At 48.2% G+C, this 23,245-nt stretch overlaps 1 protein-coding gene across 2 annotated transcripts; it reads right to left on the bottom strand.

Annotated features, from left to right (window-relative positions):
• Nucleotides 1–21,060: 21,060 nt before the first annotated feature.
• On the bottom strand, nucleotides 21,061–22,898 carry LOC123440391 (UDP-glycosyltransferase 87A1-like). Of its 2 annotated transcripts, none has more exons than XM_045116963.1 (2): nucleotides 22,220–22,898; nucleotides 21,061–22,096 (listed from the first exon to the last, which is right to left on the bottom strand). In XM_045116963.1, exons 1-2 carry the CDS (start codon nucleotides 22,722–22,724, stop codon nucleotides 21,249–21,251), a joined length of 1,353 nt encoding a protein of 450 aa, XP_044972898.1. In that variant the 5' UTR covers nucleotides 22,725–22,898; the 3' UTR covers nucleotides 21,061–21,248. The 2 variants fall into 2 exon arrangements, with proteins under 2 accessions (XP_044972898.1, XP_044972897.1); XM_045116962.1 differs by having other exon boundaries at nucleotides 21,061–22,144; nucleotides 22,220–22,896.
• Nucleotides 22,899–23,245: the final 347 nt, after the last annotated feature.

Genomic DNA, 23,245 nt, shown 5'->3' with positions numbered 1-23,245 from the left:
CCATCAACACTTGATGCTCTTTCTTGATTTCTACTTCTGCAGACTTGAGCATCGAGTACACCTCGGGAATGGTCTTTTCCATCCCTTGCATGTTGTAGTTAAGCACAAAGCCTTTGTAGCTTGGTGGGAGAGACTGGAGGATTCTGTCGATTATAGCATCATCTGAAAGTTCGACTCCAAGTGAAGTCAGACGACCGTGTAACCCATACATTTTGAGTATGTGCTCACTGACAGAACTGTTCCCTCCATCTTACAGCTAAAGAACTTGTCGGAGACTTCATATCTCTCGACATGGGCATGAGCCTGAAAAACTAGCTTCAACTCCTGGAACATCTCATATGCTCCGTGTTGCTCAAAACGCCTTTGGAGCCCCGTTTCTAAACTATATAACATTCCACACCTAACTAGAGAGTAGTCATCACTCCGCGTTTGCCAGACATTCAGAATGTCCTGGGCTGCTGCGGGAGCGGGAGGGTCACCTAGCGGCGCATCAAGGACATAAGCCTTTTTAGCTGCTTCAAGGATGAGCTTCAAGTTGCGAACCCAGTCCGTATAGTTTCTACCATCATCTTTCAGCTTGTTGTTGAAATTGAGGTTGACGTTGGCCATCTACAATATTTATAAAGACAACTTTTAGACCGAGTTCATGACAATTAAGTTCATTTAATCAAATTAAGTATGAACTCCCACTTAAATTGACATCCCTCTAGTCATCTAAGTGATACATGATCCATGTTGACTAACCCGTGTTCGATCATCACGTGAGACGGACTAGTCACCATGGTGAGCAACTTCATGCTGATCGTATTCAACCATACGACTCATGTTCGACCTTTCGGTCTCTTGTATTCAAGGTCATGTCTGTACATGCTAAGCTCGTCGAGTCAACCTAGGTGTTTCGCGTGTGTAAATCTGGCTTACACCCGTTGTATGCGAACGTTAGAATCTATCACACCCGATCATCACGTGGTGCTTCGAGACAACGAACCTTCGCAACGGTGCACACTTAGGGGAATACGTTCTCGAAATTTTAAGAGGGATCATCTTATTATGCTACCGACGTTCTAAGCAATAAGATGTAAAACATGATAAACATCACAATGCAATCATATAGTGACATGATATGGCCATTATCATCTTCGCCCTTTCGATCTCCATCTTCGGGCATCGCATGATCATCATCGTCACCAGCGTGACACCATGATCTCCATCATCGTGTCTCCATGAAGTCGTCACGCCAACTACTACTATCACTACTACTATAGCTAACCGTTAGCAATGAAGTAAAAGTAGTAAGCACATGGCGTTGCATCTCATACAATAAATTAAGACAACTCCTATGGCTCCTGCCGGTTGTCATACTCATCGACATGCAAGTCGTGAAACCTATTACAATAACATGATCATCTCATACATCATACATGCAACATCACAACTTTGGCCATATCACATCACATGTCAAACCCAGCAAAAACAAGTTAGACGTCCTCTAATTGTTGTTGCAAGTTTTACGTGGCTGATTTGGGTTTCTAGCAAGAATGCCTTCTTACCTACGTGACAGCCACAATGATGATATGCCAAAGCTATTTACCCTTCATAAGGACCCTTTTCATCAAATCCAATCCGACTAGAGGAGGAGAGACAGACACCCGCTAGCCACCTTTATGCACGGTGTGCATGTCTGTCGGTGGAACCAGTCTCACGTAAGCGTACGTGTAAAGTCGGTCCGGGCCGCTTCTTCCCACAATACCGCCGGAAAAGAATAAGACTAGTAGCGGCAAGCAAATTGACACATCATCGCCCACAACTTTTCTGTTCTACTCGTGCATAGAATCTACGCATAGAAAACCTGGCTCGGATGCCACTTTTGGGTAACGTAGCATAAATTCAAAATTTTCCTACGCATATTCAGATCTTCCTATGGAGAGACCAGCAACGAGAGAGGGGTAAGAGCATCTTCATACCTTTGAAGATCGCTAAGCGGAAGCGTTGCTAGAAAGCGGTTGATGGAGTCGTACTCGCAGCGATTCCGATCTAGTGCCGAACTACGGCACCTCCGCGTTCAACACACGTGCAGCCCAGTGACGTCTCCCGCACCTTGATCCAGCAAGGAGGAGGGAGAGGTTGGGGAAGAACTCCAGCGGCACGAGGGCGTGGTGTCGATGGAGAGAAGAGGTCTCCCGGCAGGGCTTCGCCAAGCACCGGCACAGAGGAGGAGGAAGAAGGGCAGGGCTGCGCCGAGAGAGAGGCAAAAGTCTATCTCCAATGACCAAAAGTGCGCACTATATATAGGGGGAGGGAGGGGCTGCGCCCCCTTGAGGGTTTCCCTCTCCTGGGGGGGGCAGCCCTATATGTGGCTGGTGCGGCAGCCAAAGGGGGGAGGAGGGGTGTGGCGCACCCCTGGTGGGCCTTAGGCCCACCTGGCTTAGGGTTTGCCCCCCCTTTTCTCTCCCCCACGCATTGGGCTGAGTGGGGAGGTGCACCAGCCCACCTAGGGGCTGGTTCCCTTCCCCACTTGGCCCACCTTACCTCCCGGGGTCGTTGCCCCCCCTTCGGTGGACCCCCGGGGCCACCTCCGGTGGTCCCGGTACGTTACCGGTGATGCCCGAAACACTTCCGGTATCCGAAACCATCCGTCCTATATATCAATCTTTACCTCCGGACCATTCCGAAGCTCCTCGTGATATCCGGGACTCCGAACAACTTTCGTTAACCTCGTATAACAATTCCCTATAACCCTAGCGTCATTGAACCTTAAGTGTGTAGACCCTACGGGTTTGGGAGACAGGCAGACATGACCGAGACACCTCTCTGGACAATAACCATCAGCGGGGTCTGGATACCCATGGTGGCTCCCACTTGCTCCACGATGATCTCATCGGATGAACCACGATGTCAAGGATTCAATCAATCCCGTATACGATTCCCTTTGTCTGTTGGTATAGAACTTGCCCGAGATTCGATCGTCGGTATACCTATACCTTGTTCAATCTCGTTACCGGTAAGTCTCTTTAATCGTTCCGTAGCACGTCATCGTGTGACTAACTCCTTAGTCACATTGAGCTCATGATGATGTTCTACCGAGTGGTCCCAGAGATACCTCTCCGTCACACGGAGTGACAAATCCCAATCTCGATTCGTACCAACCCAACAGACACTTTCGGAGGTACCCGTAGTGCACCTTTATAGTCACCCAGTTACGTTGTGACGTTTGATACACCCAAAGCACTCCTACGGTATCCGGGAGTTGCACAATCTCACGGTCGAAGGAAAAGATACTTGACATTAGAAAAGCTTTAGCATACGAACAATACGATCTAGTGCTATGCTTAGGATTGGGTCTTGTCCATCACATCATTCTCCCAATGATGTGATCCTGTTATCAATGACATCTAATGCCCATGATCAGGAAACCATGATCATCTATTGAATAACGAGCTAGCCAACTAGAGGCTTGCTAGGGACACATTGTGATCTATTTATTCACACATGTATTACTGTTTCCTATTAATACAATTATAGCATGAACAATAGACGATTATCATGAACAAGGAAATATGATAATAACCATTTTATTATTGCCTCAAGGGCATATTTCCAATAGTTCCCATGTGTCGGGGCACGGCAAAAGAGGGACAATGTGTAGCGATCAAGATAAAACATGCAAACATAGGGTTCAACTCATATATCACATGCAGTCGGTCCAGACGCATCGTCTCAACGGTTATACCTCTGAAGCGTGCCTCTCGGAGCGGGTCAAGTTGTGGCGGTGTAGTTGTACATGGGCCATCATGGACGTCGGGGAAGTAGTGGTACTCGTGATCTTGTCGACGGTAAACGTATAACTGGTGTAGTGGTACACGGGTCTTCAGCGACGGTAGTCGTACACAACGATGGTAGTGGTACTCGTTCTGTAGACGTTCATGGTCGTTGGTCTTGCTGATGGGGTACTTGACAAATCTGCGCAGTCGAACACTTGTGATCATCGAGGCACTTGGCAGTCTCGGGGCTTGGGGATTCAATGAGCACAACGCTACAAGGCTTAGTGTGCTACATCCTGCAATCAAGGAGGATGAAGCCCACGGGCACAGGGAAACAGCAGGGCGACGACCAAGCATTCGAACGCAAAGCAAAGGGAGGAGGCAGGGCATGGGGAGCTGTCAGAATCGAGGGTTGCTACTCGAAACCCACGCACGCGGGACCAACAAGGAAGGCGATGGTGTAGGTTAACGGCGCGACGGGAGGCAACCACCGCTGAGGAATGGAACAGACGGGTCAGATCCGCGTGAGGGGAGGCTCGATATGGTGGTCCTGATGTCGCTCCCCAACAGAGAAGCCTGGCAGAGCTCCTGCGGAAGGAGAGAGAGGGAAACAATCCCAGAGGAGGAGGAAAACGAAGGGATGAAGAAGAGTGGTTGGCGAGGGAACCGGCCTAGGTGCTGGTCAACGCGGTCGACCCTGGGGTCTGGCGGCGGAGTGCCATGGAAGCGAGCAGGAGGGTTGGGGAGCTGTTGTTGCTGGCTGGGCGCAGAAGGCTATGGCACGAGCCCCCACCGCAGCTCGAGGCGACAACGCCGGTGCTGGAGTGGCATGAAAGCGCGCAAGTGGCCGGAGTCGGCGTTCAAAGTGGTCGGGTTTGGAGGCGAGGAAGAGGTGGTCGCCATGGGAGGGCGAGCTCGACGGAGAGCGGGGCCATAGCAGGGCGAGGAAGAGCCCAAGGCGATGAGCTCGCGAGGGAGAAGGGTGCGGCATGCAGAAGGTTGGGCAGCCATGGGGATCGGGGCCTCCCTGGTGGTGCTCTAGGGAAACGCGCGGGAAAGGGAGAGATCGAGAGGAGGGAGACAAAGGTGCGGCGCGGGGCTGGGAACGAGAGGGAGAGACGGGGATCGCTCCTGTCGCTAGGGTTGCTGAGGGGGCTGGGCCTTGGGCCGGCTGGCTACCCCTCTGCACTTTCTTTCTGGTATTCTAAAACTGGAAAATAGAAAATATGAGAAAAAGGAGAAGAAGCAAGGGGTAGCATTTAGACCTGGAGATAATTTCCTTGGACTCATAAAAATGAGCTTGACCCAAGAAAATAGAAGTTGCATCAAGACCAGATTTTTTTAATTTAAAATCATTTGAATCAATTCCAACAATTTGAATTAGGACAAGATTTTTATTAGTCCAAAATGTTGAGAATGAAGGTGGACCAAGGGAAAAGATGAAAGAATGACCGCAAGGTTCGGGGACCAAACTTGAAGTAGAAAAGCATGAGATTTAAAATGTAAGTGCGTTCTTGGGTGATTCCAAAATAATGGGATACTTTAAAGTAGCTCCCTAAAATATTGGGAGGATATGTTATAGAGAGAATCACCATGTGAATCCCTCAATTTAAATAGATCTAAGATCCATGAAATTTATTTATTTGAGTTGCAAAAGATTAAGTACATGATGGCATGATGACATGATGAATGCAACAAAGAAATAATCACACGACGAAAACATAATTAGAAGGGAATATTCTGGAGCGTCGGTCTGGGGTAGTCACAGTGGTGCACCAAGAAAGGAAGAATCCTCTTCCACTAAGGGAGGTGGAGTCCTACTCCTAGTAGGATTCCCTCCCAACTTGGCCTCTGTGACACCCCCGGATTTGTGCTACAGTAACCCCTCTAGTCAAGCGACAGTAATCCACGCTAATGAAGCCACGTCATCATAAACTCCATCATTGATCTCGTGTTAGTCGAAAACCAAGTCGAATTCAAAAGTTAAAAATAAAATCGAACGAGAAACATTTTGTGATGTTAAGTAAAAATACGAGGAGAGTTATTGAAATTCCCTAATAGGTTATAAAAACGAATCGGACATTTTTAATTGTATTAAAAGTCCTATATAGTTAGAACAGAAAGATATACATATATAAGAAAATAATAATAATAGAATGTCAGAAAGTAAAAGAAAGAAAAACAAATGATAAAAAAAGAAATAATAGAAAAAACAAAAAACAAAAAAAAGAAAAAAAAAGAAAAAGGAAAAAAGGAAACCCCCCACCCCCTTGGCCCAACTCGGCCTAGAGGCCCAGTCGGCCAGGCCACTCTCGCCTGGGAACCCTAGCGGGAACCCCCGTGGCTCCCCTCGCTCCCCTTAGCCACCGCCAGGGGCTCCAGCCCCCATCCCGCAACCCACCCACCACTCGGCGGGGCCCCACCCCCCCACCGACGCAGACCCCCACCGACACCCCACGCCCCCCGCTCTCTCCTTTACCGAGAGCCCCCAGCAACCCCCCCCCCCCCCGCGAGACCCCTTTTCCCCTCGACCTGCTCCCTCTCCCGCACCCACGATCGAGCCCCCCGCCTCCCAGATCGCCCCTCCCGTCGGTCCCAACGTCGCCCCCCTGCTCGCCCGGGACTGAGCCCCTCTTCCCCACACACCAGACCCCCCCACCTCGTCTCCCACCTCACCTCCTTGCTTGCCCGATCCTCCCTCCGGGACCGAGCCCCTCCAGCCGGCAGCAAGGCCCCCTCGGCCCTCCACCCCGCCGGCGAGCCCCTCCCCCACCGGGCCTCCCCTACATCTCCACCTCCCTCTCGGCCCCAACCCCCCCCCCCCCCCCCGTCGGCCTTCCTTCCGCTCGGTCCAGGAGGGACCGGGCAGGGAGACATCTCCACCTCGCCGGATCCGGCCGGCCTCACCTTGGCCGCCCCCTCCTTCAACGCTGCCCCCTCCGGGAGGGCCTCTTCCTCGCCGGCACGACCGTCACCGGCACCACCGTCACCACCGCGCCATCACCGCCGTCACCTCCACCTTCCTGCGAACTCCGGCTTCACCGGGCCGTCTCATCAACGTTGGTGAGCCCCTCCTCGGGCTCCTTCCACCTTCGCGTTCCCCTCACCGTCCCGGTTCTGTTCCGACAAACGGGACTCCGATCCGTCGACGGTAGTGACCGGTAGGAGGTTTTGAAGGAGGTGTTCTTCTATGTTGAATTAGCAGAGAGAACCCTCTGTTGTGTTCTCTGTTGTCTGTTGATAGAGAGAGATGAGAGTGTGAGGGTTAAATGAAAATAAAACAAAAGATGTATTAGATGTCGTATGTATGTATGTATGTATGTATGTATGTATGTATATATGTATGAGATGCGATGTATGTATTTGCGTATATAGATATTTGGAGGAATACGATATTTACATGATTATGTATGTGTGAATAAAATCGAGTATTTGGCCTAAGGTCACTTACCGGTGGGGCCAACGCACCCGCTGTCTGTGACAGGGAGGCCCCACGCGATAATTAAAAAAATAAAGATAATGTTAATCTTTTTATTAAATAAATAAATAGATATATATTAGTTAAATTAATTAATTGGATAATTAGAATAATTAGAGTATGTCACGTGGGTCCCCCACTAAATTAATCTGATTAATTAATATTTAATCTTAATTAAAACTTGTGCCTATGACGTTCGGGACCCGCTGGTTAGTTGACCAGTCAACTGTTGATGTTAGCAAGGCATCATGCTAATGTCATAATAGCTTTTTATTAAATTATTCAAATCTGTTTTTAATTCGTAATTATTGAATAAAACTTTAAAAATTAATATTAAATAATCCGTAAGTCAGATCGAAATATTTTCAACATGAAAGTTGATCAGCAGAACGAGACGAACCCGGATACACGGCCCGTTCGTCTGACACGCGTCCCTAGCATAGCAAACATGGAACTTTTCCATCATTTCCAGTATAACCGGTAGTAGCCCGAGACCGGGAAAATATCGTCAAATATTCTTCCGACCCGTCTATGACGAATGTTGCTGCCTTAGCTCATGTCTAGCCTGCATCTTGCCATGTCATGCTTTGTGTTGCACTGTTGCTATTATTTATTGTTTCTTCTCCCTCTTCTTACCGATAGACCCCTAGACTGACGCTGCTGCCGGGTACATCTACGACCCTGCCGATCAGTCCTTTGCCGTAGAGCAGCAAGGCAAGCAAACCCCCCCCCTGATCATTCCTATATCACCTATGTCTTTCTTCCTACTGCTTGCATTAGTATTTTGCTACTGTTGTAGTTAGCTCCTATATCTGATGCATAGCCTCTTTTTGATGAACTACTACTTTCAGTCTTGTACCTTTAAAATGCCTAGTATAGGTGGAGCAGTCATCCCCTCTGGCCCCGTAGTCCAATTGCCCTGCTTCTTTTCAATCTCGATCCCTGATCGACGAGCCAGACCTGACACAACACCTACTGTTGGTGAACGTCGCATGGGAAACAAAAAATTTCCTACGCGCACAAAGACCTATCATGGTGATGTCCATCTACGAGAGGGGATGAGTGATCTACGTACCCTTGTAGATCGTACAGCAGAAGCGTTAGTGAACGCGGTTGATGTAGTGGAACGTCCTCACGTCCCTCGATCCGCCCCGCGAACAATCCCGCGATCAGTCCCACGATCTAGTACCGAACGGACGGCACCTCCGCGTTCAGCACACATACAGCTCGACGATGATCTCGGCCTTCTTGATCCAGCAAGAGAGACAGAGAGGTAGAAGAGTTCTCCGGCAGCGTGACAGCGCTCCGGAGGTTGGTGATGACCTTGTCTCAGCAGGGCTCCGCCCGAGCTCCGCAGAAACGCGATCTAGAGGAAAAACCGTGGAGGTATGTGGTCGGGCTGCCGTGGAAAAGTCGTCTCAAATCAGCCCTAAAACCTCCGTATATATAGGTGGGAGGGAGGGGAGGAGGCAGCCTCAAAACCTAAAGGTTTGGCCGAAATTGGAGGTGGAGGAGTCCTACTCCAATCCTACTTGGAGTAGGATTCCACCTTCCCACTTGGAAACTCTTTCCACCTTGTGTTTTTTCCTTCTCAAACCTTATGGGCCTTAGTGGGAACTTATTCCAGCCCACTAGGGGCTGGTTTATCTCTTCCCATAGCCCATGAGACCCCTTGGGGCGTGACACCCCTCCCGATGGTCCCCGGCACCCCTCCCGGCACTCCCGGTACACTACCGATGAGCCCGAAACTTTTCCGGTAATGCACGAAAACCTTCCGGTAACCAAATGAGGTCATCCTATATATCAATCTTCGTTTCTGGACCATTCCGGAAACCCTCGTGACGTCCGTGATCTCATCCGGGACTCCGAACAACATTCGGTAACCAACCATATAACTCAAATACGCATAAAACAACGTCGAACCTTAAGTGTGCAGACCCTGCGGGTTCGAGAACTATGTAGACATGACCCGAGAGACTCCTCGGTCAATATCCAATAGCGGGACCTGGATGCCCATATTGGATCCTACATATTCTACGAAGATCTTATCGTTTGAACCTCAGTGCCAAGGATTCATATAATCCCGTATGTCATTCCCTTTGTCCTTCGGTATGTTACTTGCCCGAGATTCGATCGTTAGTATCCGCATACCTATTTCAATCTCGTTTACCGGCAAGTCTCTTTACTCGTTCCGTAATACAATATCCCGCAACTTACATTAAGTTACATTGCTTGCAAGGCTTGTGTGTGATGTTGTATTACCGAGTGGGCCCCGAGATACCTCTCCGTAACACGGAGTGACAAATCCCAGTCTCGATCTATACTAACTCAACGAACACCTTCGGAGATACCTGTAGAGCATCTTTATAGTCACCCAGTTACGTTGTGACGTTTGATACACACAAAGCATTCCTCCGGTGTCCGTGAGTTATATGATCTCATGGTCATAGGAACAAATACTTGACACGCAGAAAACAGTAGCAACAAAATGACACGATCAACATGCTACGTCTATTAGTTTGGGTCTAGTCCATCACATGATTCTCCTAATGATGTGATCCCGTTATCAAGTGACAACACTTGCCTATGGCCAGGAAACCTTGACCATCTTTGATCAACGAGCTAGTCAACTAGACGCTTACTAGGGACAGTGTTTTGTCTATGTATCCACACAAGTATTGTGTTTCCAATCAATACAATTATAGCATGGATAATAAACGATTATCATGAACTAAGAAATATAATAATAACTAATTTATTATTGCCTCTAGGGCATATTTCCAAGAGTCTCCCACTTGCACTAGAGTCAATAATCTAGTTCACATCAGCATGTGATTCCAACGAATCCAACACCCATATAGTTATGGGGCCTGATCACGTCTTGCTCGTGAGAGAGGTTTTATTCAATGGTTCTGAAACTTTCAGATTCGTGCGTTCTTTACAAATCTTTATGTCATCTTATAGATGCTGCTACTACGTGCTATTCGGAAATGCTCCAAATATCTACTCTACTATACGAATCCGTTTCACTACTCATAGTTATCCGGATTAGTGTCAAAGCTTGCATTGACGTAACCCTTTACGACAAACTCTTTAACCACCTCCATAATCGAGAAAAATTCCTTAGTCCATTAGTTACTAAGGATAAATTTCGACCGCTGCTAGTGATTCAATCATGGATCACTCTCTGTACCTCTCAACATACTTTGAGTCAAGGCACACTTCCGGTGCGGTACACAGCATGGCATACTTTAGATTCTACGGCTAAGGCATAGAAGACGACCTTCGTCTATTCTCTTTATTCTGCCGTGGCCGGGTTTTGAGTCTTACTCAAATTCACACCTCACAACGCAACCAAGAACTCCTTCTTTGCTGGTCTATTTTGAACTCTTTCAAAAACTTGTCAAGGCATGCATCTTGTTGAAACTTCTATTAAGCGCTTTCGATCTATCTCCATAGATCTTTGATGCTCAATGTTCAAGTAGCGTAATCCAGGTACTCCTTTGAAAACTTCTTTCAAACAACCTTGTATGCTTTACAGAAATTCTACATTACTTCTGATCCACAATATGTCAACCACATATACCTATCAGAAATTCTATAGTGCTCCCACTCACTTCTTTGGAAATACAAGTTTCTCATAAACCTTGTACAAACCAAAAATCTTTGATCATCTCATCAAAGTGTATATTCCAACTCCGAGATGCTTGCACCAGTCCATTGAAGGATCACTGGAGCTTGCATACTTGCTAGTATCTTTAGGATCGACAAAACCTTCTGGTTGTATCACATAGAATGTTTGCTCAAGGAAACCGTCGAGAAAACGATGTTTTGACATCCTACGTGCAATATTTCATAAATAATGCATCAACAACTAACATAATTCTAACAGACTTTTAGCATCACTACGAGTGAGAAAGTCTCATCATAGTCAACTGTTTGATCTTATCGAAAACATCTTTGCGACAAGTCGAGCTTTTCTTAATAGTGACTTATCACCATCATCATCTGTCTTCTTTTAAAGATCCATTTTTACTCAATAGTCCTATGACCATCAAGTAGTTCTACCAAAGTCTACACTTTGTTTTCACACATGGATCCTCTCTCGGATTTCACGGCTTCCAGCCATTTGTCGGAATCTGGGCCCACCATCGCTTTCTCCGTAACTCGTAGGTTCACTGTTGCTCAACAACATGACCTCCAAGACAGGGTTACCGTACTACTCTGCAGTAGTACGCGACCTTGTCGACCTACGAGGTTTGTAGTAACTTGATTCAAAGCTCAATGATCATCATCATCAGCTTCCACTTCAATTGGTGTAGGCGCCACATAAACAACTTCCTGCGCCCTGCTACACACTGGTTGAAGTGATGGTTCAATAACCTCATCAAGTTCTACTACCCTCCCACTCAATTCTTTCGAGAGAAACCTTTCCTCGAGAAAGGATCCGTTTCTAGAAACAAACACTTTGCTTTCGGATCTAAGATAGGAGATGTACCCAACTGTTTTGGATATCCTATGAAGATGCATTTATCCGCTTTGGGTTCGAGCTTATCAGACTGAAACTTTTTCACATAAGTGTCGAAGCCCCAAACTTTGAAGAAACGACAGTTTAGATTTCTCTAAACCTCAGTCTATACTGTGTCATCTCAACGGAAATACGCGGTGCCCTATTTAAAGTGAGTGTGGTTGTCTCTAATGCATAACCCATAAACGATAGTGGTAATTCGATAAGAGACATCATAGTATGCACCATACCAAATAGTGCGTGGCTATGACGTTCAGATACATCATCAGACTATGATGTTCCAGGTGGCATGAACTGCGAAACAATTTCCACATTGTCTTAACTGCGTACCAAAACTCGTAACTCAGATATTCATTTCCATGATCATATCGTAGACAGTTTATCCTCTTGTTACGACGAACTTCACTCTGAAACAGAATTGAACTTTTCAACATTTCAGACTTGTGATTCATTAAGTAAATACTCCTGTATCTACTCAAATCGTCAGTGAAGTAAGAACATAATGATATCCACTACGTGCCTCAGCACCCATTGGACTGCATACATCAAAATGTATTACTTCCAACAAGTTACTATCTTAATTCATCTCAATGAAAACAAGGCCTTGCTCATGTGGTATGATTTGCATGTCACTAGTGATTCGAAATAGGGTGAGTACAAAGATCCATCAGCATGGAGCCTCTTCATGCAATTTATACTAACATGACTCAAGCGGCAGTGCCACAAGTAAGTGGTACTATCATCATTAACTCGTATCTTTTGGCACCAATATCATGAACATGTGTGACACTACGATCAAGATTCAATAAACCATTGAAGGTGAATATTCAAGAAAATGGAGTAACCATTATTCTCCTTAAATGAATAATCGTATTGCAATAAACACGATCCAATCATGTTCATGCTTAACGCAAGCACCAAATAACAATTATTTAGGTTTAACACCAATCCCGATGGTAGAGGGAGCGTGCGACGTTTGATCATATCAACCTTGGAAACACTTCCAACACGTATCGTCACCTCGCCTTTAGCTAGTCTCCGTTTATGCCGTAGCTTTCATTTCGTGTTACTAATCACTTAGCAACCGAACCGGTATCTAATACCCTCATGCTACTAGGAGTACTAGTAAAGTACACATCAACATCATGTATATCAAATACACTTCTTTCGACTTTTGCCAGCCTTCTTATCTACCAAGTATCTAGAGTTGTTCCGCCTCAGTGACTGTTCCCCTCATTACAGAAGCACTTAGTCTCGGGTTTGGGTTTAATCTTGGGTCTCTTCATTAGTGCAGCAACTGCTTTGCCGTTTCACGAAGTATCCCTTCTAGCCCTTGCCTTTCTTGAAACTTAGTGGTTTTACAAACCATCAACTATTGATGCTCCTTCTTGATTTCTACTTTCGCAGTGTCAAACATCGCGAATCGCTCAAGGATCATTGTATCTATCCTTGATATGTTATAGTTCATCACGAAGCTCTCAAAGCTTGGTGGCAGTGACTTTTGGAGAACCATCACTATCTCATCTGGAAGATTAACTCCCACTTGATTCAAGTGATTGTCATACTCAGACAATCTGAGCACACGCTCAACGATTGAGCTTTTCTCCTTTACTTTGTGGACAAAGAATCTTGTTGGAGGTCTCGTACCTCTTAACAAGGGCACAGGTATGAAATCACAATTTCATCTCTTTAGAACATCACTTATGTTCCGTGACGTTTTACAACGTTTTCGGCGCCTTGCTTCTAAGCCATTAAGTATTTTGCACTGAACTATCGTGTAGTCATCAGAAACGTGTATGTCGGATGTTCATAGCATCCACAGACGACGCTCGAGGTGCAGCACACTGAGTGGTGCATTAAGGACATAAGCCTTCTGCGCAGCAACGAGGACAATCCTCGGTTTACAGACTTAGTCTGCAAAGTTTGCTACTATCAATTTTCAACTAAATTTTCTCTAGGAACATATAAAAGAGTAGAGCTATAGCGCAAGCTACATCGGAATTCGCAAAGACCATTAGACTATGTTCATGACAATTAGTTCAATTAATCATATTACTTAAGAACTCCCACTCAAAAAGTACATCTCTCTAGTCATTTGAGTGGTACATGATCCAAATCCACTATCTCAAGTCCGATCATCACGTGAGTCGAGAATAGTTTCAGTGGTAAGCATCTCTATGCTAATCATATCAACTATACAATTCATGCTCGACCTTTCGGTCTCATGTGTTCCGAGGCCATGTCTGCACTTGCTAGGCTCGTCAAGCTTAACCCGAGTGTTCCGCGTGCGCAACTGTTTTGCACCCGTTGTATGTGAACGTTGAGTCTATCACACCCGATCATCACGTGGTGTCTCGAAACGACGAACTGTAGCAACGGTGCACAGTCGGGGAGAACACAATTTCGTCTTGAAATTTTAGTGAGAGATCACCTCATAATGCTACCGTCGTTCTAAGCAAAATAAGGTGCATAAAAGGATTAACATCACATGCAATTCATAAGTGACATGATATGGCCATCATCACGCGCTTCTTGATCTCCATCACCAAAGCACCGGCACGATCTTCTTGTCACCGGCGTCACACCATGATCTCCATCATCATGATCTCCATCAACGTGTCGCCATCGGGGTTGTCGTGCTACTCATGCTATTACTACTAAAGCTACATCCTAGCAAAATAGTAAACGCATCTGCAAGCACAAACGTTAGTTTAAAGACAACCCTATGGCTCCTGCCGGCTGCCGTACCATCGACGTGCAAGTCGATATTATCTATTACAACATGATCATCTCATACATCCAATATATCACATCACATCGTTGGCCATATCACATCACAAGCATACCCTGCAAAAACAAGTTAGACGTCCTCTAATTTTGTTGTTGCATGTTTTACGTGGTGACCATGGGTATCTAGTAGGATCACATCTTACTTACGCAAACACCACAATGGAGATATATGAGTTGCTATTTAACCTCATCCAAGGACCTCCTCGGTCAAATCCGATTCAACTAAAGTTGGAGAAACCGACACTTGCCAGTCATCTTTGAGCAACGGGGTTACTCGTAGCGATGAAACCAGTCTCTCGTAAGCGTACGAGTAATGTCGGTCCAAGCCGCTTCAATCCAACAATACCGCGGAATCAAGAAAAGACTAAGGAGGGCAGCAAAACGCACATCACCGCCGACAAAAACTTTTGTGTTCTACTCGAGAAGACATCTACGCATGAACCTAGCTCATGATGCCACTGTTGGTGAACGTCGCATGGGAAACAAAAATTTTCCTACGCGCACAAAGACCTATCATGGTGATGTCCATCTACGACAGGGGGTGAGTGATCTACGTACCCTTGTAGATCGTACAGCAGAAGCGTTAGTGAACGCGGTTGATGTAGTGGAACGTCCTCACGTCCCTCGATCCGCCCCGCGAACAATCCCGCGATCAGTCCCACGATCTAGTACCGAACGGACGGCACCTCCGCGTTCAGCACACGTACAGCTCGACGATGATCTCGGCCTTCTTGATCCAGCAAGAGAGACGGAGAGGTAGAAGAGTTCTCCGACAGCGTGACGGCGCTCCGGAGGTTGGTGATGACCTTGTCTCAGCAGGGCTCCGCCCGAGCTCCGCAGAAACGCGATCTAGAGGAAAAACCGTGGAGGTATGTGGTCGGGCTGCCGTGGAAAAGTCGTCTCAAATCAGCCCTAAAACCTCCGTATATATAGGTGGGAGGGAGGGGAGGAGGCAGCCTCAAAACCTAAAGGTTTGGCCGAAATTGGAGGTGGAGGAGTCCTACTCCAATCCTACTTGGAGTAGGATTCCACCTTCCCACTTGGAAACTCTTTCCACCTTGTGTTTTTTCCTTCTCAAACCTTATGGGCCTTAGTGGGAACTTATTCCAGCCCACTAGGGGCTGGTTTATCTCTTCCCATAGCCCATGAGACCCCTTGGGGCGTGACACCCCTCCCGATGGTCCCCGGCACCCCTCCCGGCACTCCCGGTACACTATCGATGAGCCCGAAACTTTTCCGGTAATGCACGAAAACCTTCCGGTAACCAAATGAGGTCATCCTATATATCAATCTTCGTTTCTGGACCATTCCGGAAACCCTCGTGACGTCCGTGATCTCATCCGGGACTCCGAACAACATTCGGCAACCAACCATATAACTCAAATACGCATAAAACAACGTCGAACCTTAAGTGTGCAGACCCTGCGGGTTCGAGAACTATGTAGACATGACCCGAGAGACTCCTCGGTCAATATCCAATAGCGGGACCTGGATGCCCATATTGGATCCTACATATTCTACGAAGATCTTATCGTTTGAACCTCAGTGCCAAGGATTCATATAATCCCGTATGTCATTCCCTTTGTCCTTCGGTATGTTACTTGCCCGAGATTCGATCGTTAGTATCCGCATACCTATTTCAATCTCGTTTACCGGCAAGTCTCTTTACTCGTTCCGTAATACAATATCCCGCAACTTACATTAAGTTACATTGCTTGCAAGGCTTGTGTGTGATGTTGTATTACCGAGTGGGCCCCGAGATACCTCTCCGTAACACGGAGTGACAAATCCCAGTCTCGATCTATACTAACTCAACGAACACCTTCGGAGATACCTGTAGAGCATCTTTATAGTCACCCAGTTACGTTGCGACGTTTGATACACACAAAGCATTCCTCCGGTGTCCGTGAGTTATATGATCTCATGGTCATAGGAACAAATACTTGACACACAGAAAACAGTAGCAACAAAATGACACGATCAACATGCTACGTCTATTAGTTTGGGTCTAGTCCATCACATGATTCTCCTAATGATGTGATCCCGTTATCAAGTGACAACACTTGCCTATGGCCAGGAAACCTTGACCATCTTTGATCAACGAGCTAGTCAACTAGACGCTTACTAGGGACAGTGTTTTGTCTATGTATCCACACAAGTATTGTGTTTCCAATCAATACAATTATAGCATGGATAATAAACGATTATCATGAACTAAGAAATATAATAATAACTAATTTATTATTGCCTCTAAGGCATATTTCCAACACCTACACCCCCCTTCGTTGTACGACGCTACAGAGATACTATCGGGTACCGAGGGTGACACCTCGCTAAGTACTCCTGATGATATCTCTGTAGTATAGCTAGTCGGTCGTGGTTATCGAGGGTGATTCCTCTTTCACCATTCCCGACGATGCCCCTGTCGTGCAACCCCGCAAGTGTGGGACCCCCGAGGGTGATTCCTCTAAGCCCACCTTGACAGGTACATCGTTCGGAATCCAACGAGGGTGATACCTCGGATTCCCCCCGATGTTACAACCACACAGTTACTCGACCATGTTACTGGGATCATTGGTGATTAGTTGTAAGACGGGTGGATTCCCGTGAGACTGTGTTGTTGGCCTAATTAAAATGTTAATGGATTTGGGTATTTGATCTGGGTTGGTCGGAGACCTTTTCGCACTAACCGGCTACGCGGGAAGAATTATGGGTACTCGGCGTCGCGGTATCAGCCGAAGCTTTTCAGATGTCAGCAATCGTAGTGGCGCGCGCCCGAGTGGTCCCGAGATGCATTGCGCTTGTGATTAAGGGATGCTAGGACTGACGTCGGCCGCCCTCGCATCATGCAGGAGCACGGAGGGGAACTGGGCCCATGAACCCTTTGCGCTTAGGATTTAGACCGGCGGGCTGACCTCTCTGATTAGTCTTAGGTGGGGCTACGACGTGTCGATATTCCGAGGCCGGGCAGGACCCAGAAAAGTATGTCCGGCCAGAGTGTTATCGAGCGTGACGGGACATGTGGTGCGCCCCTGCAGGGATGAAAATTAACTATTCGGATAGCCGTGTCCACGGTTAAAGGACGACTTGGAGTTGTGCCTCGATCTTTTACAACTACAATTGTTACTTAACTGGAATTAGTTTGCCTCGGGATTGCTTCCTCGCAGGGAGTCGAGGGAGGATCTTTAGGCGTGACCTCACTTTAATTTTGCTGCAACAATCTGACTATTAATGTGTTACCCCCCCCTTTCTACTCTCGTCTATTGCTGCAAGACCCTGAAGATGCTAGTCTTCGTTAGGACTAGGCCTTCTCTCTCTATTCTCGCATTGCTGGAGTCAGTCCACATATAACCCCCTTCTTCGATACTGATGCATAATTAGAATAGTTCTGATGTAAGACTTGCGAGTAGTTTGGATGAGTACTCACCGCTGCTTTGCTCCCCCTTGTCCCCTCGATCCGTTGCTGCGACCAGATGATGGAGCCTAGGAGATGGAGGTCCCCGCCACCGACGACTGCTACCCCGGCGGTGCCTACTACTACGTGAAGGCCGCTGATGATCAGGAGTAGTTAGGAGGTTCCCAGGCAGGAGGCCTCGCCTCGTTCGATCGTTGTATCTTTTGTGCTAGCTTTCTCTAAGGAACCCCATGTTTTATGTCTGTACTCAGATATTTGTTGCTTCCGCTGACTCATGTGTTTATCGAGCTTTCGTATTCTAGCCCTTGAGGCCCCTGGCTTGTAATATGAAGCTGATGTTATTTTATTTGTGTCTAGAGTTGTGTTGTGATATCTTTCCGTGAGTCCTTGGGTTTGATCGTACGCATTTGCGTGTATGGTTAGCGTACGATTAAATCGAGGGCGTCACAGCCTCCTCCCACCGCCTTTGGCGCAAGGGCCTTTAGGGGTGGCTGCCGAGCCCACTAAGGGCTGGTGTGCCACCTTTTAGGCCCATGTGGCCCCTCGGGTAGGTGGATCTCTCCCGATGGACCCCCGGAATCCATTCACCATTCCCGGTACACTACCAGAAGTGCCTAAAACCATTCTAGAGCCCAACTACCCTCTTCCTATATATCAATCTTCATCTCTGGGCCATTTCGGAACTCCTCGTGACGTCCGGGATCTCATCCGAGACTCCAAACAACATTCAGTCAGCAACATACATAACTCAACTATACTGAAACTGTCACCGAACCTTAAGTGTGTAGGTCGTGCGGGTTTGAGAACTATGCAGACATGACCGAGACACTCTCCAATGAGTAACCAATAAAGGGACCTGGATGCCCATATTGGCTCCTACATATTCTATGAAGGTCTTTATCGGTCGAACTTCTATGTCAAGCATTTAGTTAATCTTGTATACTATTCCCTTTGTTCATCGGTATGTTACTTGTCCGAGATTCGATCGGTAGTATCTCTATACCTAGTTCAATATCATTACCGACAAGTCTCTTTACTCGTTCTGTAATACAAAATCTCGTGACTAACTCTTTAGTCACATTGCTTGCAAGGCTTATTGTGATGTTGCATTACCGAGTGGGACCCGAGATACCTCTCCGTCACACGGAGTGACAAATCCCAGTCTTGATCTATGCCAACCCAACAGACACCTTAGGAGATACCTGTAGAGCACCTTTATACTCACCCAGTTACGTCGCGACGTTTGATACACACAAGGTATTCCTCCGATGTCCGGGAGATGCATGATCTCATGGTCAGAGGAACATACATGTAGAAAATAGTAGGAATAAACTAACATGATCAAATGCTACATTCATAGTTTGGATCTTGTCCATCACATCATTCTCCTAACGATGTGATCTCATTATCAAACTACATCTCATGTCTATGGCCAGGAAACCTTGACCATCTTTTATCAACGTGCTAGTCCTTCAGAGGCTCACTAGGGACAGTGTGTTGTCTATGTATCCACACATGTATTTGAGTTTCCAATCAATACAATTCTAGCATGGATAATAAACGATTATCGTGAATAAGGAAATATAATAATAACCAATTTATTGTTGCCTCTAGGACATATTTCAGAGAAAGATGGGCTTACCATGTTCCATCAATAGCACCTAACCTATGCCGATTTTGGCGGACCGTGCTCCACCCCGGTGAACTCATGCGGTTCCGACGTGCCCAGAGGCCAGAGGCGAATCCGTTCATGGTCCGTAGGACCAACACCATTCGAAGGTTGATGGCCCGCCCCGCCTAGAATAGGAATCTTTGACTGGGCTTACACACATTCGCTCACTTACGCTGTCCCCCCTCAGCTCACCCTAGCCCCGGGTACGTCGTCTCCAAGGCTTCACACAAAATCTTCAACAGTCTCCCACTTACACTAGAGTCAATAATCTAGTTCACATCACTATAGTAATCTCAAGGTTCAAAACGACCGCGGTTGTGACAAAAAAGGGTTTCCTCCGCTTTATATTATAAAGCAACCATCATTTACATCCAAGCCATCGATACAAACACACACCACACACTCCCAATGCGAGATACAAGGATGTCAGGCATAAACACAACCTCAACTACTACCAAGCACCTACAAGATGTGCACAAAAGAACCACTAGGAGGCGATGGAGACCACCATCAAGAGCGGTTGTCTGGGAGGGTGTGTGGCGAACCACACCGGACCGAGGACTCGAAGACGATGACTCCAAGAATGGTACGATCACAGGATGTCGCCACCGTATGATCTGAAGATTAAGTTTTCATCCGGAGCTAGACGAAAGGAGATGGGGCACCACGACGGAGCCTGCAAGGAGGAACATGACGTCCGCGGACGCCGTCACCGACGGCCGGTGCACGAACTAGGCAAGTGGTGTGCCCTGGTGCTTCAACCCCTCTGTCGCATCCCTGTTCAGCCAACCACCCGCAGCCATGTCGCCCGAACGACCATGACTGCTCGCCTGCAACCGAGACGCGCCTTCCACCCACAACAAATGTGCTTTCCACCGCTAGGACTCGCCGACCTGCCACCACACCACTGCGAGAACCACCAAAGAACATGACTTTGATCAGATCCACGCCTCAACCGTCTCCGGAACCGCCGACGAAGACCTTGCCTCGAGAAGGACCGCGACCATACGCCGACCGGGGGAAGGGGAGGTGAAGCAGTAGCACATGACCAAGACCAGCACCCGTGTACCGGCAACGGGGCACACGACGACACCCCCGTCCCCTAGTAGCCTCCCTCTCCAAAACCACGTGTTTCGCCCCCCAAGCCACAGGACCAGACCAGCTGGAAGGCACCGCCCGCCGTCCAATGCAGAAGAGGAGGGACCCAGATCCGCCGCCGCTGCACCCATGAAAGGCCACCATGGAGGTCTTCTCGTGTCGAGCGCCACCGTCCATCCGCAAGGGCTCTCGTGTCGAGCGCCACCGTCCATCCGCAAGAGCTCGACTAGGGCCTCAACCACAGTGTTAGAGGCGGCTTCATGACACTGCCGAGATTGTAAAATATAGGGTACATACTTCAGGAAATTGGAAGTCGAGTTTATTTGGATTGAGCTGTACATCCTCAAGGTGTACATTCTCAAGATTTATTTCAGACTTCACTCCGCCACAAACCAAAGTACATTTCAGTTTTTAACCCGTAAACAGATAGGTAATTCTTACGTGGTTTCAGTTTATGGAGGGGGTATTTGGATTTTTCTGTCACTGACTGGAATAAAAGAAGAATATCACGCAGAACTTTGAGCGACCTCCAATTTTCCGTCGACAAGATCCTTGAGGAAACCGCTCAAAGAACGATGGGACGAGCCGCCTTCCAAGACCGCACCACGGGAAGCTTCGCGCAGATGCGCCGCCCTTTTCCTCATCTCTTGGCCGGCAGCACTGTCCAAATCCATCAGCTTCCTCGCGGCATCAGAGACCGCGGCCCTGCTCACGATCCCATCCTCCCCCCTCTGCTCCCTCAGGTCGATGCCGGCCTTCCATTCGTCGGCGATCATCCGAGCATTCACCAGCTGATCCCACGCAACAGGGAAGCCAATCACTGGCACTCCGGCGCACACGGCCTCGAGCACCGAGTTCCACCCGCAATGGCTGAGGAAGCCGCCGACGGACGGGTGGCGCAGCACCTCCTGCTGGTCGCACCACGGCACCGCCAACCCCATGTTGCCGCACATCTCCCGCAAGCCGGCGGTGGCCCTGTCCCGGGTCACCCAGAAGATCCTGACCGCGCTGTCGCGCAGCCCCACGGCGATCTCCTCGAGCTGCTTGGGCGGCATGGCGACGAAGCTGCCGAACGAGACGTACAGTACCGAGTTCTCCGGCTGCGCTTCCAGCCAGCGCCGGTGCTCCCCGTCACGGGCGCTCTCCATGTTGTCCGGCGCACGCAGGATTGACGGGCCGACTGGGTAGACGGGGCAGGGAAGTGACTCTGCTATTTTGCTCATGGAACTGGCCTCGAGCTCGTGGAAGGAGGTGAAGAGGACGCAGTGCGCTTTGCGTACGTTGACGAACACCTGCGCTGCTATTTTCACTGGCCGCTCCCAGGCCAGGAAGATCTTGACATCAGATAACCTCACTGATGAGAGGCCCGGGACATATGAATCCAACGACTTGCGATTTAGTTCTGCGCACCGTACAAGTAGAACGCATGACTGATTTACTTGGCAAAATTGTGGAGCATGACTGAATTAGCCAGTACCTTCTTCGCTGACACCTTCAACCACAGGTCGCCACAGGTCCAAATGGCAGAGCGCCAAGAAGAAGGTGGCCGGCTGGGTCCACAGCGAGCACACCGGTATCCGGCGCCGCGCGCCGGCCGCCACCGCCCACTGCAGGTACGTGTCGGCCACGATAGCAACTGGCCTCCGCCCCAGCTCCAGCACCAGCCGGTCGAGCAGCCGCTCGACGGGCTCCCCCATCTTGGAGTTCACGGCCTCGATGAAGCCGCCGTGGTCGGCCCCGCGGCCGTGCTCGGAAGGGATGACGTTGGGGACGGTGGCGAGGCGGACGCGGTCTGGGAGCGTGGGGGTCACTCCGGCGGAGGCCAGCAGCCCGTGCCACTCCTCCGTGACGACGACGGTGATGGTGAGGGCGCCGTCCGCGGCGACGAGCAGGCGGCACACGGCAAGCATGGGGTTGATGTGGCCGCGGCCCGGGTACGGCAAAGCGACCATGTGCCGAGCTGCCGTTGCCGCCGTGGCCATTGTTTGATTCTGCGCGGACAGCGGTGAGAGATCGGTGGAGTACTCTTATGTAACGCGGTGACGATTGTGAGACGTTGTCATACTTTTTGGGATTTCTACGCGATCCCTTTACTTTCCGGTTGTCCTTTAGGCAGCAACCAAAGTCCATGGAACACGTTCATATGCCGGCGGCGGCTTACAATATTTTTGTTAGTACAGGACCAGTTCAGAAAGAAAGTGTTATTTACAATTCTCTCCAAAATCTATCTACTCTGTCTATCCTAAATTACTTGTAAATTACTTCTTTCATAAAAAAAATATAAGAATGTTTAGATCATTAAAATAGTTTATTAAGAGAGTAATTCGGTATTGAGGGAGTACTATATTATCAAAGTAAATGGCAAAGCAGCCACAAAATTCTTTCGTTTGCACCGTATAGATTGTAAGCATGGGATCAACTATTTCTAATTGCCTCACTTATTTTGTGTAAGCCGCTTTTTCTTGTTTACTATTGGGTTCTTATGAGGTTTGCACACTTTTTC

Source organism: Hordeum vulgare, chromosome 3H (genome assembly GCF_904849725.1).
Source record: "Hordeum vulgare subsp. vulgare chromosome 3H, MorexV3_pseudomolecules_assembly, whole genome shotgun sequence".
In the NCBI taxonomy this organism is placed as follows: domain Eukaryota; kingdom Viridiplantae; phylum Streptophyta; class Magnoliopsida; order Poales; family Poaceae; genus Hordeum; species Hordeum vulgare.
Note: the sequence above shows the minus strand (reverse complement) of the source record. Positions and strands in the feature narration are given on the sequence as shown.

Coding starts and splice junctions, on each gene's coding strand:
- LOC123440391 (XM_045116962.1), bottom strand. CDS start 22,724: ATGGCCACGGCGGCAACGGCAGCTCGGCACATGGTCGCTTTGCCGTAC. Junction 22,145..22,219: donor TGAAGGTGTCAGCGAAGAAG/GTACTGGCTAAT, acceptor TACGGTGCGCAG/AACTAAATCGCAAGTCGTTG.